Genomic DNA, 13,992 nt, shown 5'->3' on the forward strand with positions numbered 1-13,992 from the left:
AATTCGGGGCGATTCCTCGGAGGGGAGCGGACGTGCCTGGTTGAACAGCGGTGCCTGTTCTCACCTGTTCTCTTTGGCTTCCTAGTCTCAGCTCAACCTGAATCCTGATTCAAAAGCATTTGGTTGGAGTGTGTTTTTAACCTTATTTCGCTCGTTTTGCACACAGACTATCGCTCTAATAGTGATTCATGGTTCCACAAACACTATAAATATTTTGATATGTTCTTAGGTGGAAAAAGTGCCAGAGATTTGACAAAAGAGAAAATGAGCCTGTGCAAGGACAGACCAAAGGCAAAGAGGAGCCGAAGGAACGGAGCCGCTGAACTACACGAACTGCAAGCAGCAATTCTAGATTTAAGAGTGTTGCTTCACATAAAGCAAAAAGACTATTTTGTGCATTGTCCTGCCAGGTAACTCCTCTCAAAGGTTGCCAGGCAACCCTTGTTCTTATTATCTCTAAACGTGGGTGAGGAATTACTAGGCAAAGCAATTCAGCTTCAGGTTGAGCTAAACAGCGTAAAAATTTGCCTTATTAGCCTGTGGTTAATTACGTGCTGAAATCTGGACCTGACTTCAAGAGTTAGGCAGGAGGAGGCCTGGAGGAACTGGCTTCTCCTTCATAGAATTTGGTTAAAAAGCCACAAATGGAGCAGAAAGAGCTGGAAAGGAGAGGAGGTGTTTTGGAAAACCTGGGAGCTTTGAGAAGAAGTTTGGCTCAGTGGGAGATGGGACTCGGTGCTCACTGATGGTGGAGAGGAGCTCGGTGTCCTGTCTCTCTTTGCTTTTCCCGCACAGATAACAACAAAAACACGGCTGGAGGAGCAGGGTCGCTGCTCAGCTTTGCTCAGCTTTGCTCAGCTTTGCTCTCGTCCAACGCTGCTTGTGTGTAAAGGGCTGATTGATGGGCAGGGACTGCAGGCACCTGGTCATCTCCATCCCACCCTGGAGAGCGATGTGTAGATGTCAAACCTCGGAGCTTTCCAGCAGTAACGGGTGTTTTCAGATCTGCAGACCCTGCATGTTATTCGGAGTTCAGAAACACAGAAACCAACAAAAGGGAAATGGGGCAAACTCAGCAGATGTGTTGGGCTTTTCCACAGAATTTGAATAAATTACCAAATCTTTGTGCTTTAGTTTCTGGAATGAAAGGGGAGAGGCTCTTCTTGACCTGGATCGGGGTGAAGTGAATGTTTTAAAAGTTTTCTGATCTTTTAATAAAGAAAATTAAGAGTAATAGAGTAGTGACAGATAAGATTTTTTGAAAAAGGGCATTTGGGAAGCTGTACAGGGATGAGAATGAATTTATCTCCCCCCGCGGGATGCAAATCGTTTCGTGAGCCCCCTCTTTCCTTCTGTGGGGTGGGGGATCAGGGGGCAAAGCTCAGCCCGACCCTCCCGGCTCTCGGGGCGCTCCCGGGAGCCCAAACCGCCCCGAGCCGCCCCCTCGAGGGCCGTTTCCCGCTGCAGCCGCCGGGGATCGGGAGCCGAGCCCGGGGGCTTCGGGGCTGCGGGCGGCCGGGAGGCGCTTTGGCTGCGGCCAGAGGTAGCGGGAGAGGCGCTGAGCCCAGCCCAGCTGAGCCGAGCCCAGCTGAGCCGAGCCGGGCGGGGCGGCGGGGGCGGGATCGGGGCGGCGCTACCGGCTCCGCGCCGCGCAGGTTCAAGAGCCGCGTGGGGCCGCGCCGGGAGCGGAGTGAGTTACGCTGTACCGAGCTTAACTAAGCCGAGCCCAGCATGGCCCAGCCGCGCTGCCGCTCGGTGCTCATCACCGGCTGCAGCCGGGGCATCGGGCTGGGGCTGGTGCGGGGACTTGCGGCCGCCAGCGCCTCCCCGGACTTTGTCTTTGCGACCTGTCGGTACCCCGAGAAGGCGCAGGTAACGGGCCGGGGGCGGCGGGGCTCCCCGGGCGGGGGTGCTGGCAGCCTGCGGGGAAACCGCGCATCCTCCAGAAAAGCCGCGCATCCTCTGCTCCGTGTGTGCCGGGGCGCCCCGGTACCGGCGGTGCCGGAGCTCTCGGGAGAGCAGCTTGGCTGGAGCTGCAGCCCGGAGAGCAGATCCTGGCCTGGGGGGGTGATGGGGAGGGGAAGGAAAAGGCACTTGTGGAAGCGCAGGACTGGTCGGGCATCTCCATGCCCAAGAGCAGCGAGTGTCCAGGGTGGGATGGGAGCCGGAGCTGAGCCCACCGGGGGCGGGTGGATCGGACAGAGCCAGTGCTGGGAAAGTCTCTGGGGCTGGAGGTGAAATAAGCTCGGGATTTTGCGATTCAGGCGCTTCTGTGCGCTCTCGGGAGGAGCGGAGGCAGCTGTAGCATCTCAAGCCCCCGCCAGCCGCTTCTTCCAGCCCCCAAGTTTCTTGCTATATTTGCAGCTGGAGTTGTGCATGTCCCGGCCTTCTGCGGTTTCACATGGACCTTTGAACCTTTGGGGGACAAACTGACAATGAAGGCTCTCAGTCTGCTCCCTCTGTGGCCACCAGCGTCCCCTGGTGCATCTCTGGTCTGATCCCGGCTCTCCTGGGTCGGGCAGACGCTGCCAGGGCCGCACGGCCGAACATGCAGGTATCGCCCTTTTCCTTTCCTAGCAAAGCTCTGGAGCTGCAAGAATCCAAGCTCCCAGCTCTGTGACGGTCTCAACCCCCTGCGTATTGCTGTGGGCGTTCTGTAGGAAATTATACCTAAAGCCCCATTTCTGCATCTCCCCTACTTGAAGCACAACACGGGGCTGCCTTGCAAAAGGCAAATTCCCTGGTGTGTGCAGAGGGAAACGTCTCCTACGTCTGATCCCTCTTGGTGCCTTTTACTCTTTTCAGTGATCACACCATGCTACTGATAAACAAACCGTAGCAACTTTGTTTACTACTTAGTCATGCCAAAAAGACTCTAAAAGCTGGTGCCGAAGCTCCTGGACGAGGGTGATGGTTCAGAGTTGGTCAGAAAACACCTGCGGTCTGAGCACTCGCTTCTCCGGCAGAGACTTATAAAACTGAAGGAAAAGGTCTTCATTTTGTTTCTTGTTGTCAAAACAATCTCTCCGGCACAAAAGCGCATTTAGGACGTTTCTAAATGGAATGGCTGAGTCCAGCAGGACTGAGCTGCAGTGCACAGAGCACCTTTCAGCCCCCCCAGCCCCACCTGAACAGGTATCCACTACCTTTCTGTTCGCTTTTAACTCCCCTTACGCGACCTGGCGTCTGTCCCAGGTGTATTTCCTATTAGCGATTGCACAACGGTGCGGTGCAGGAAACAGCAGAGACATCTGACCTGGTGTGCGATAGAAATCTCCCCGCTGCCTTGTTTGTTCTAAAGCTGCTTTAGCCGGTGCTGAGGGAGCTTTTTCACCAATTAGCCCTTATGTTCATCAGTGATTTCTCATTATAATAGCCTTGGATCAGTTACATGGAGAAGAAGAAAGGTTCCTTCAATAGGAAGAGCATCCTAGGAAACATTATACGGATGTATCTTAACACAATTTGAGAGGCTTTTGCATGCCAGTGCTTAAAAATCCTGAGCAAAAGAGCTGGGAAACCTGCACAAGAAGATGAAATAGCCTTCAAAGAGTGGTGTCTCCTTTTGGGGGGGGGGATGACAAAGTTTGTCCTTGGTGGATGCGGGTGGGTTTTTGTTCTTTGTAAGGACCTCCAGGCCACGTGCTGCGCGCTGGCAGGACATCAATAGAAACCCCTGCAGCCAGCTGAAAGCAGATTTCAAACAGATGCGTTTGGAAGCTCCACAAGGAAGAGAAATCTTTACGAAAGGCATTGCAGTAGTGTCCCCGGTATAATCTGCCCCGTCTGCAATGCAGGACATCGGCACAAAGCTCCCTGGCATTCTGAGGTGTGTTTGCCGCTGACCGTCCCAAAGTTCGGACCAATTTGGCAACGTTGCTTGAGTGTGGCATGGTAAGGAAAGACAAAGCTTCCATGATTTTATTTCATTTGATATTTTTTCCCCCCTAGAGATAACTTTTTGCCTTGTGGTCGCATCTTTAAAGCCCTGAGTTCCTGCACTCAGAGCCTGGTGCTGCAGCCGGGTCTTGGTGCACGTGGAATGGGCTTTGCCCACCCAGGACCTGCTTGTTGCCCGTGCAGACTGGGCTGTAAAGTCGAGCGACTTGTTCTTCCTCCACACGCCCGAGCTGTCAGCATTTGCTTTTTATCTTGACAGTGATTCGAATGATCTGATTTTGTTTCCTCCCGTTTTGCTTTGCGGTGAGCGACCACCTGAAGAATCCTCCTTAAGACGAGTGCACTGCCCTCCGCTTCCTCTCCTAGACCGGAGGGTGAACCTGGAGAACAGCAACTTTGGACAGTTCTCTTGAATTCTGCTCTCATCTGGTTTGGTAGAGCAGAATGCAGGGAGTCGGGGAAAAGGATGGGGAGAGCTTAAATGAAAAGCCTTTTAAAAATAACCTTCCGTTTTTCAGAGGAAAAGTGGCTAAATATGCTTAACTACTGGCAAATGCAGCGCTCATCTTGGGGACAACAGTCAGCAGCAATTCCCCAGTAGCTGGGCGTTATCCAAAGAGTCTCTGCTGCACAGATGACTTGCATACGGTGGATTTCTCCAAACAGACAAGAGCCCCAAAGGACCTGAATTTAGCCGGAGATGCTGGAGCAGAGTCTGGCTTTGCTTTCCTCCCCGCAGAAAGCAGCAGCTCTCCCGTCCCTCGCTAACCCTGGGATGGTGCCCAACAGCTGCAGGCGTTTGCATGTGAGTCTGCGCTGGCACAAGTTGTAATAATTTGGGTTCTTGTGCCGAGCAGCTCCTAGGTGGCCTCCCCAGAACATTTGCCTAACAAATGGGCTTTTAGATCGCACGATAACGTGCAGCAGGGCCCGTGGGCCATCGAGATAACCACTGCCCCTCCTGGAAAAGTACCGCGTGAGACTCCTCAGCCGCATTCGGGTTCTGATCTGCCTTTGCTTGGGCTGCTCCGGCACTGAGAGTGGAAGCAGCTACAGATCTCTCGCACAATAATCCTGACTCCCCGCCTTTGCGCTCCAGATGGACAAAACCACAGCACGGTTATGATCAGGCAGCCTGGATGGGCTCGAGGACCCGTCTGTAATTCTCCTCCCCACCTGCTTTTCTTTCTTGCTCTTTCTTCCCCATTAAAGGGAAAAAACTCTGACCCAAGGTCTAAGCCTGTGCCTAATGATGGTGCTGTAGAGCCCCTTTGAATTCCTGAGGTGTGGAAGGAAGAAATGGTGTTCTGGGGAAGCTGAAGGGATCCAAAGGGCCACGGTGTAAGTCTGCTCACAGTGCTTCCCGTGCTGAGCTTGGCTCTGCTGTGCTGAGCTCGGCTCTGCTAGGCTGAGCTGCCAGTGGGACCCAGGACAGGAGCATCTCTTGTTCCTCCTGTTCCCCCCCAGCCCATGTTCCCAGGTGAACGGGAAAGCGTTTGGTTCCTCTGCCAGGCTCTGGAAACCTTCCAGGGCTTAATGTGACACTGAATAGATATGGGCAAATCTGATCCATCCCATCCATCCCTGGCTTTGTCCCTTTGGGATGATGTGAAAGGAGAGTCAAGTACCTTTGCCTGACAAAGCTGCTCACAAACTACATTAGTTTGGTTGGATTGCTTCCAACTGGCCCAGTACGGCCAGGTCCTTTCCAAGAGCTGTAACCCAAGCCAATAATGCTTTCATAAAGAAAGTAAAGTAAATCTTGTTAAATGACAAAGACAACACAACGTTACTGGTTGAAATCTAGCAAAAAATATCCTGTGTACTGATGAATCTGCATCTGGAGTCTGGAGTGCCGGAGGATCTTGTTTAAACTGAAGTAGGCTGACTCCTTGTTAATCGTAATTAAAATCAGCAAGCAGGAAACAACAGATGCTAATCGGAGTTTAATTTTTTCTCGGAACCCCTTAGAGTTGATTCTCATGGGTAACTATTCAGGTGCGGAACACTTCAGAGCTGCCGTGCCAAACACCCCGTTAGGGTTGTGCTGTGGGTTTTGTTTGTCGTGTTTGTTTTTAAATGGGCTCTCACAGTACATTGACTCAAAATGACTTAACTAAAGGTGATTCAGTCTGGGATATGTTGGCTGTACCTATTGTCTTTAAATGAAACTGTGTAAACTGACACTAAAATATAAGCTGCGCTCCAAACAACAGCACCAGTGAGCTCACTTATTCTTAGGTCTGTGTTGGCATTATGGGCTGTACCGGCTCTTTTAGGCTGTGCTGGGGTCCTGCCTTCCCAGCGATTTAGCCTGTTTTTCACCTGTGTGTCCCTGGGTGCAGTGTCCCTGCGCTACTGTGTTGGCGTTAAATAAAAAGTGAGCACAAGTCTGCTGCAAAACCAACCCAACAACAAAAAAATGCTTGAAGACAACTTTGGTGTTGGGCTTTTTGTTAGTTGTGGGCTTTGCTTTGGTTTTGGTGGGGTTTTGTCTTGTTTTTAATGGAGGGGAGAGCGAGGCGTTTGAGAATTGGAGAGGTGACCACAGTGATTTATCCCTTCGGTGGGGAGTCAATAACCAGTATATACATGCACTGCAGTGATGTTTTCGGAGTTCTCTGCACATGGGAGGCTTTTGATCTCTTGGATCAAAACTACCTGGGACGGGGGAAGAGGAGAAGCAGCAGATGTGGCTGGTGGCTTGAAACAGCTGTACCCGATTGTGCTGCCATGAATCTGTCTTGGTTCTCCTCTCTGCATGTTCCTTCAAGTCACGGTAGGGAAAAGAATAGGCTTTTCTGCAAGTTTTGGGTATCCTAACTGGATTTTTCAGCTTATGTTGATATCAGGTGGAGTAACATTCTTGAAGACCAAAGTTGAGTTAGCTTTATGCCCAGGAGCTGCTTGTGAGGAACGTAAATCACTGAAGGAGGAGTCACTTGTTAACTAATTAACTAAATGGAAAAACCATTTAACTTTAAACATGATTTGCATTCAGCAATTGTAATTTCATGCTGTTTATGTTCTGGAGAATGCTTAATGCTACAGTGTTCGGAGTTCTTAATTGAACGTATTGCTTACTTCAGCAGCCTCGCAGCTGCTGTCCCTACACACAACATCTCTGGCCTTTCAGCCCCATTTAGTAGCTTGTTTCTGTCAGAGAATAAAGCAATCTGACTATAAATAAATGAACAAACCTCAAGAAGCGAGAGCACTTCTGGAGTTTATTATCAAGGAAAGGATGCTGTCAAACTCGAGTCCAGTGCACAGTCCAAAGCCATGTAATTATTGCAGACCTTGACATGGCAGAACTATTTCATGTCTGACCGTCAATAAACAAGATAGTGTGTTCTGGGCCTTTAATCTGTTCGAAACCCTCCCATTAATCTCCATCCAAAGGAAGGAACGTCTTCTATTTTCGTGCTTCTGACTTGTTCTCCTTCCTTCCCACTCCCCTCAGCAGCCTGAGCTGCGGTTGTAGATTGTCCTCAGTGGGAGAACAAACTTTCTAAACAAGCCTGGAGAGAATCCTGCGGAGTATGAACCGAGATAAAAGATGTAATGCATTATAGCCGGACAGAGGACACGGAGTTCCGAAGTGTCTCCAAGCGGCAAAGAAATACTCTTTCAGAATCAGCCCTCCTGACCCCTGTTCCCAAAGGGCTCCTGAAGAAAAGGGTTTGTTGGAGCTGGAATGTTAGTCCAGGGTCGCTCAGTCTCCTAAAGATGGCTGGGAATCTGTAACCCATCTGTTAGGTCTGGCCACAATTCCCGCTTGGCTCCACGGCACAGAAAGCGAGGTATTCCAGCTGGGACTCCCAACCCAATTTAGACACACTTTGTCCAGCACCACCACCAGTATAGTACACATTTACTCCACTTTATGCTTCTATGGCGAGGAAGTTACAGTTCTGGAGGTGCAGATCTCAAACTGTTTTATGTAATAGCTATGGAGATATATAGATATCTATGTATAACATAAATGATTTCTTCTTCCTAGGAGCTCCAGCAGCTTAGCAAGGAATACAGCAACATCAAGCTCCTCCAACTGGGTGAGTAAATGGCTTACACAGAAGTTATGTTCGACCAAGGTAAGAAAATGATCACTCTCATCTTAAAATAACACTGGGGGAATATAATCTGTGTAAAGACTTTTGTGCGTTGTCATCTCTGTGTGCTGCCTCAGTGTCCCCACTCAGACAATCGCCTTTGCTTTGGTTCAGCACGTGTTGTGTAGGGACAGATGGCATTTGAACCACACCGTTCACTGTGGCTGTTCTTGGCTCCTCCGTGCAGATGTGGTCTGTGAAAACAGCATCAAGAAAGTGGTCAAGGAAGTGGAGGAAATTGTGGGAGACAAAGGTCTGAACTGCCTGATCAACAACGCCGGCATCAACGTGGTGGCCTCCTTGGAAGAAGTCACAGCGGAGACAATGCTCACCATTTATGAAACCAACACGGTTGCCCAGCTGATGGTCACCAAGGTAAGAACTGGGAGGAATGCACTTGACCTATGGGACTATAAGAGACTTTTCCACCAGTGAGCTGGGCATGGAACTCAAGCGCTTGTCACCTTGGAACCGCACAGATACAGGTCCTAGTATCAAAGCTCTTCATAGAGCAGAACCTGAGAGTCTGGCTTGCTTGAACGGGCCAACAGCTAGCTGGCCAAATTAAAAGTAACCTTTGTTTTTACAGGCGTTTCTACCCCTCCTGAGGAAGGCGGCCCAGCTGGGCACAGGAATGGGCTGCCACAGAGCTGCCATCATCAACATGTCCTCTCTTGCTGCCTCCATGCAGCTCGTCCAGGCAAATGAGATGTTCCTCAAGGTCTATCCCTACCGGATAGCCAAGGTTTGTGGGCTTCCCCGGGCTGTGCTCGCTGGGTGGGGGCAGAACAGGGGCTTAGAGACCAATGTGAGCTGAAGATGATGCTCTGAGGTGTGCAGCACCTCCTGGGCCACACTGACACACGAACTGTTCTTGTTCTTCACGTGGGTGGAAACGGGACCTGCGAAAACTGTACATCTGGAGCATCTTAACAAATGCTCCATCGCTTCTTTGATATAGATCCATTTTGGAGGGATTTGGCATCAAGGCAAGACCTGATGCCACCCAGTTTGTGTCCTATTAGCTGTGTTCCTCTCCAGTCTGAGCAAGACAGCAGGCATGGAACACCATCAAAGGTGTGCTGACCTCTACGTGGCAATGCCAGTTAGTGAGAGGTGTTTTTAGTTTCGTTACATCCAGAGAATGAGTTTGTACAAATAGTCAAGATTAGAGACACAGTATCTCCTACACCGCCTACTCATAAGCTGTTAATGTGCTTGTTTTCCCTGTTCAGAAGTAAAAAACTAAACGTTTGTGTAGTGATCATCACAGAAAAACAGAGTCTTTATGTCAATATCCTTCCCCCCTGCTTTTCTTAGGAGTTTCAAATGCTACTTTACCTTCCATCATAACTTAGTTTCCTCTTTGGGCAGCGAGCTTACGACAATAGAGCTTTCGCAATGCTTCTCTGAACAGATATCTCTGAGGATCAAGCCCCCCTAAGTCTGGATAAGTTACTGTGATGCTTTTGCTGCCCCTTTTTGCAAGAGACAGCACGGTGGAAAGGAGGTGCCCATCAGCTTAATGCCTTGCTCAAAGTTTGCAGACCCAGCACACTAACAGGCGGTTTCCGCTCTTGCAGACTGCGCTGAACATGATCACCCGCTGTCTTGCTGCAGACTTGAAATCGGATGGAATTCTCTGTATTTCTTTGCATCCAGGCTGGCTTCAGACAGACATGGGCGGAAACATGGTGAGCAACAACTCTTTGAAAACATGGAATTATGTCTCCCTTGTTGTCCCAACCCTTGAGCAAGAACCCGCTGCACAGAACACGCTTCCACGTGCTGCAGAGGCATGAAAATACATCCCACCTGATCCTAATTGCTCCTTAAATGTATTTTATTTCTTCTGTAGGGCGTTCCCACTAATAATCTAAGCTTGCTTTGCTCCAGGCTCCCATGCAGGTGCAAGAGGCTATTCCGGGTATCCTCTCCGTTCTGGACCGTCTTGGTGAAAAAGAAAACGGCTCCTTCTTGGACTGGCAAGGGGAGACTCTGCCATGGTAGAAGCGCAGAGTTTGCTACAGAGACAACGTGTCCGTCACTATTTAACTTGTACCACTAATGTCTGTGTCTCCAGGGTTTTATTCTACACTAGTTGCAATAGCCAGTCTGATAGGCAGCCTCCGTCTAGGTGTATTTGGGAAGTGAGGTGGCTGACTCTTGCATTTGGTATCATTACTGCTCTGTTCCGATGCTTCCTGCAGATACTGCTGTGCTTGTAGTGATGGGTGTCTCCTGGACCCATCTAAAATAGATTAAAATGTGCAAGCTGAATCCAGGGAATAGCTCCTCCTCACTTCCAAAGCCAAAGTGGGGGGTCAGGTCATTTCCTTCTGCCTCAGAGTAAGGTCAGTGTCCAGTATGGTCGTTCTGCTGGAGACACGTTGCTGGAAAAGGTCCTTTGTTTTCCTTCAGCCCTGACTGAGCTGAGGCTGAAACTGCCCAGGTCTAAACGAGGTGGATTTGGTACTTTTGTAAGAAAGTCCCCGCTAACCGCGGTGTGTCCCCGGGCTGACAGCACACACGGGGCACACGCCTTGTTCCCAGTGGGTGACTAGCATCCCAATATTGGGGTGAGCATGTTGTTTTGTACATAAACCTCTAAGTGTCTTCAATAAAATCTTGTTTAAACAAATAGTCTGTTTACTAAGCTACTTCAGTTAATTTCCCTGTGTGTAGGTTTCTCTTTCCTGACCAGAGAACTGTACTTTGCAGGAAAAAACCTCTTAACCGTAGCTGTCTGCTTTGGGCTGGCTGGGTTGAACATGGTAGGGTGTACCCAAAACCGGGGCAGCCCCTTGCTCTGGTCTGAAATACCAAAAGCAGCTGGTGAAAAAGATCTCGGTGTTCTGGCTGGGGCCGGGATAAAAGCAAAAGAACCACAGTGGCTCTTTGAAGTGTGGGATTGGTTTCACCACCGCTCCCTCATGGCCGCTGAGTAGGCACTTTCATGCAGTGCCAACGCGGTGGGTTCCTGTACCCAGGGAGACGAGACAAACAGCCAAGTAGGTGGGACAGACAGACACAGGTGTGGCTGTTCCTGGACAGCAGCCACCATGAGACCTGCCCTCCGATCAGGGTGTGCGAGGGAGAGGTGTCTACCGGCTTTCTGTCATCCCCACATTGCCAGGGATATAAACTGCTCAACAAACCACGCTTCTGTGCTCAGGCCTGGTTTTAAGGATGTCCTGATGTGACTGAGCAGGTGAACAAAACGCAGCGATTTCCTACAGCTGCAAGATGTTGACATGCTATCAATGTGGCCGGCAAGGGGACAGCTCGGTTTGAACAGTTTAGTGTGAACTGAACATCAGGGGCTGCTGCGACAGGACAAGGGGCGGTGCTTTTAAACTAAAAGAGGGGACATTCAGGCTGGACGTCGGGAGGAAATGTTTTATACAGAGGCTGGTGGGACACTGGCCCAGGTTGCCCAGAGCCGCGCCTTCGCAGAGCCGGCGGGCGCCGCTGGGGGGCGCTGCCATGTGCGCGCTGCCCGGCGGCCGCCGGAAGCGGAAGTGGCGGGGCGGAGGCGGGCGGGGATGGTGAGCGATGGCGGCCGCGGGGCTGAGGGAAGGAAGGGAAGGAAGGGAAGTAAAGGTCGGGGCGCGGAGCTCCTGCGAGGCGCTGCCTCGGGAGAGGGGCGGTGGGGCGGCTGGGCGGTGGGAGGGAGCTGCCCGCAGAGCGCCGCGCTGCGGTGCGGCCCGCCTCGCCTCGCCTCGGTAGCGGCCCCTCGCTAGGCCGCTGTTCCTCTCGGCCTTTTTTCCTCACGCTTTGTGCTGTGGAAGCAACTGAGCTGTGCAGGAGTGTGCCGGTAGGGCTCGGGCGGAATTCACCTTATTTTTACACTCGGAACAGCGGAAGGTTTATTAATGAGCTGCACAGCTGCCTTAGCAGCGCTTTGGGCCGGGCCCTTGCAGTGAAATCCCACAGTGTGTTGGTAAAACGAGGAGGGTGCTTAGAGTGTGCCAGCCCAGCTCTGGGGGGTTTGGGGTTGAATTTGGAAGATTTATTTTAAACAACGTGTTTGCCTCATTGAATAAATGTTATTCTTTTAACAGTCATTACTGGTGCTGACGGGGAAAAAGGGGAATCAATATGTTAATATCGCAGCTGACTTCCCAGTTACTGAGGGCTTCACGAGTTGCAGGTAAACAGATGTTGTGTAACCCGGTTTTATTTTATTTTATTTTTTCTGGGGTAATTAGACTTACATAAATTTATTTTCCAGCATCTAGTGCAAGAGTGGTGAGGCTGTTGTTGGTTCAGTGGTTGCCAAATGTTATTATGTCTCTAATCTATTTTGTCAGTGTCTTGTAGCTCAGTTTTGACCTCTTTTTAGCTCAGGAGGAGATTCCTTAGCAGCAGGAAGGCTTTATGTAATGAACAGTTCCTTGCTATTCCAAATTGCACTCACACGGTTTACACAGTAGAGTGTTGTATAATGTAATTTTAGCAGATGGTTTTACAATAATGTAATTAAATTCAAATCAAAAAAATATTTGCTTTTGCGATGGGAATACAATTCTTGTAAGCAGCTTCTTTTATTAGATTATTCTGGCCACGGTTGCCTGGTGCTTTGAGAGCTGGGCAGAGCTTTTCTTAAGAGACTGTTTGAAAATTCTGCCTCTGAAGTGAAATTCTTTTCCTCTCCAAGGCCATTTGTTGCCAAGGGCAGCGTCTTCCTTTCCTTGCTGTCATTCCACATCTGTGCACTACAGCACGCAGCCGTCTAACAAGAGCGGAGCCCAACCTCAGCGGCGATATGCGCTGGACCCTGAACTGGAGGAGATGCTGATCCCCAGAAAACTTTCCATCAGCCCCTTGGAAAGCTGGCTGACCGTGCGGTACTCGCTGCCCAAAGCAGAAATCCCAGATGCTCAGGAAGAAGGGAGTTATGAACCTGTCCAGCGATACGACTGCCCCCCGTCTGACGAGGGAGCTGGTGTGGAGGAAGGAGAGGGGACACTTAGCAACAAAGTTCAATGTAAGAACATTTTGAAGATTCGCAGGAGGAAAATGAATCGGCACAAGTACAAGAAGCTGCTCAAGCGAAGAAAGTTTGTGCGGAGGAGGATAAAGGAGGGTCGCAAGAAGAAACGTCAGGTGAGTTCAGGGCAGAGAGAACTTTATGACCTAAATGCGTCCACTCTCAAACTGGCTTCTGTGCTGGTGTTGGGTGATGTTTTCAGGTGGAATTGATTTGGGGAAAACTTGCAGCAGCTCAGGGACCCTTAATGAGTTCAGTATTTACTGGTGTAGTAGCTTGTTCTGTTTTGTGTTTGACCTGTACATTTTGAGAAGTTGTAATTTAGGATATTTCTGTGGTTGTAAACGTATATGTGTGGTAGTTACTGGGCATAATATTTCTTGCATGACAGTAACTTGTATGGGTGATGGAGAAGAATGTTAGTGTTTGTGTGAAAGATTAATTCATGTGTCTGAGTTATATCAGGGAGATTAATTTCTTTCCTGTCTTGCCAGCATCCTCAGGTGCTTCCTATTGTTTTTTATATATATATGTCTATATCTCTATATCTTATATCTGGATTCTCACTGGGACACATAGGCCATGTCTGAATACTTGAGTGTTGCTTCTGAGCTATGTTATTGTTTTTTATTTCTTTTTTTTTTTTTTTTTATTTTCTGTTTTAGATAAAATTTGAGAAAGATTTGGAGCGCATCTGGAAAAGAGCTGGTTTGAAAAACCCTCCTGCGGGATGGCAAACACCCAAGATATTTCTGAAAAGTTCAAAGCGATAAAAACACTTGTAATAAAGTTCTAACCTGTAGTTGTAATTAAAAAATATTTAAGTACGTGGATTGCATTTAACCTTTTTCTGAGTGTGATGGAATTAGTAGGAGGAACAGTTGGTGAACAGTTTTCCAAGGGCAGACCTGAGAGCAAGATGCTTTTCTTCCCCAAAAGAATGATGTGAGGCCTTTTGTAGGTTCTGTGTGTGCGGCTCTGCTCGTT

At 49.6% G+C, this 13,992-nt stretch overlaps 2 protein-coding genes across 5 annotated transcripts; both read left to right on the forward strand.

Moving 5' to 3' along the window:
- Positions 1-1,629: 1,629 nt before the first annotated feature.
- Positions 1,630-10,653, forward strand: LOC102084380 (C-signal). The gene is made up of 6 exons (XM_005514299.3): positions 1,630-1,872; positions 7,904-7,955; positions 8,200-8,387; positions 8,602-8,757; positions 9,596-9,706; positions 9,909-10,653. The coding sequence occupies exons 1-6, from the start codon at positions 1,732-1,734 to the stop codon at positions 10,020-10,022; spliced, it is 762 nt and encodes a 253-aa protein (XP_005514356.1). The 5' UTR covers positions 1,630-1,731; the 3' UTR covers positions 10,023-10,653.
- Positions 10,654-11,525: 872 nt separating this feature from the next.
- AURKAIP1 (aurora kinase A interacting protein 1) lies at positions 11,526-13,832 on the forward strand. Of its 4 annotated transcripts, none has more exons than XM_065037920.1 (4): positions 11,526-11,560; positions 12,077-12,165; positions 12,673-13,121; positions 13,671-13,832. In XM_065037920.1, the coding sequence occupies exons 2-4, from the start codon at positions 12,114-12,116 to the stop codon at positions 13,776-13,778; spliced, it is 609 nt and encodes a 202-aa protein (XP_064893992.1). In that variant the 5' UTR covers positions 11,526-11,560; positions 12,077-12,113; the 3' UTR covers positions 13,779-13,832. The 4 variants fall into 4 exon arrangements, with proteins under 4 accessions (XP_064893992.1, XP_064893990.1, XP_013226559.2 ...); XM_065037918.1 differs by having other exon boundaries at positions 11,536-11,594; positions 12,075-12,165; XM_013371105.3 differs by having other exon boundaries at positions 11,552-11,615.
- Positions 13,833-13,992: the final 160 nt, after the last annotated feature.

The sequence above is a fragment of the Columba livia genome, chromosome 21 (assembly GCF_036013475.1).
Source record: "Columba livia isolate bColLiv1 breed racing homer chromosome 21, bColLiv1.pat.W.v2, whole genome shotgun sequence".
Lineage (NCBI taxonomy): Eukaryota > Metazoa > Chordata > Aves > Columbiformes > Columbidae > Columba > Columba livia.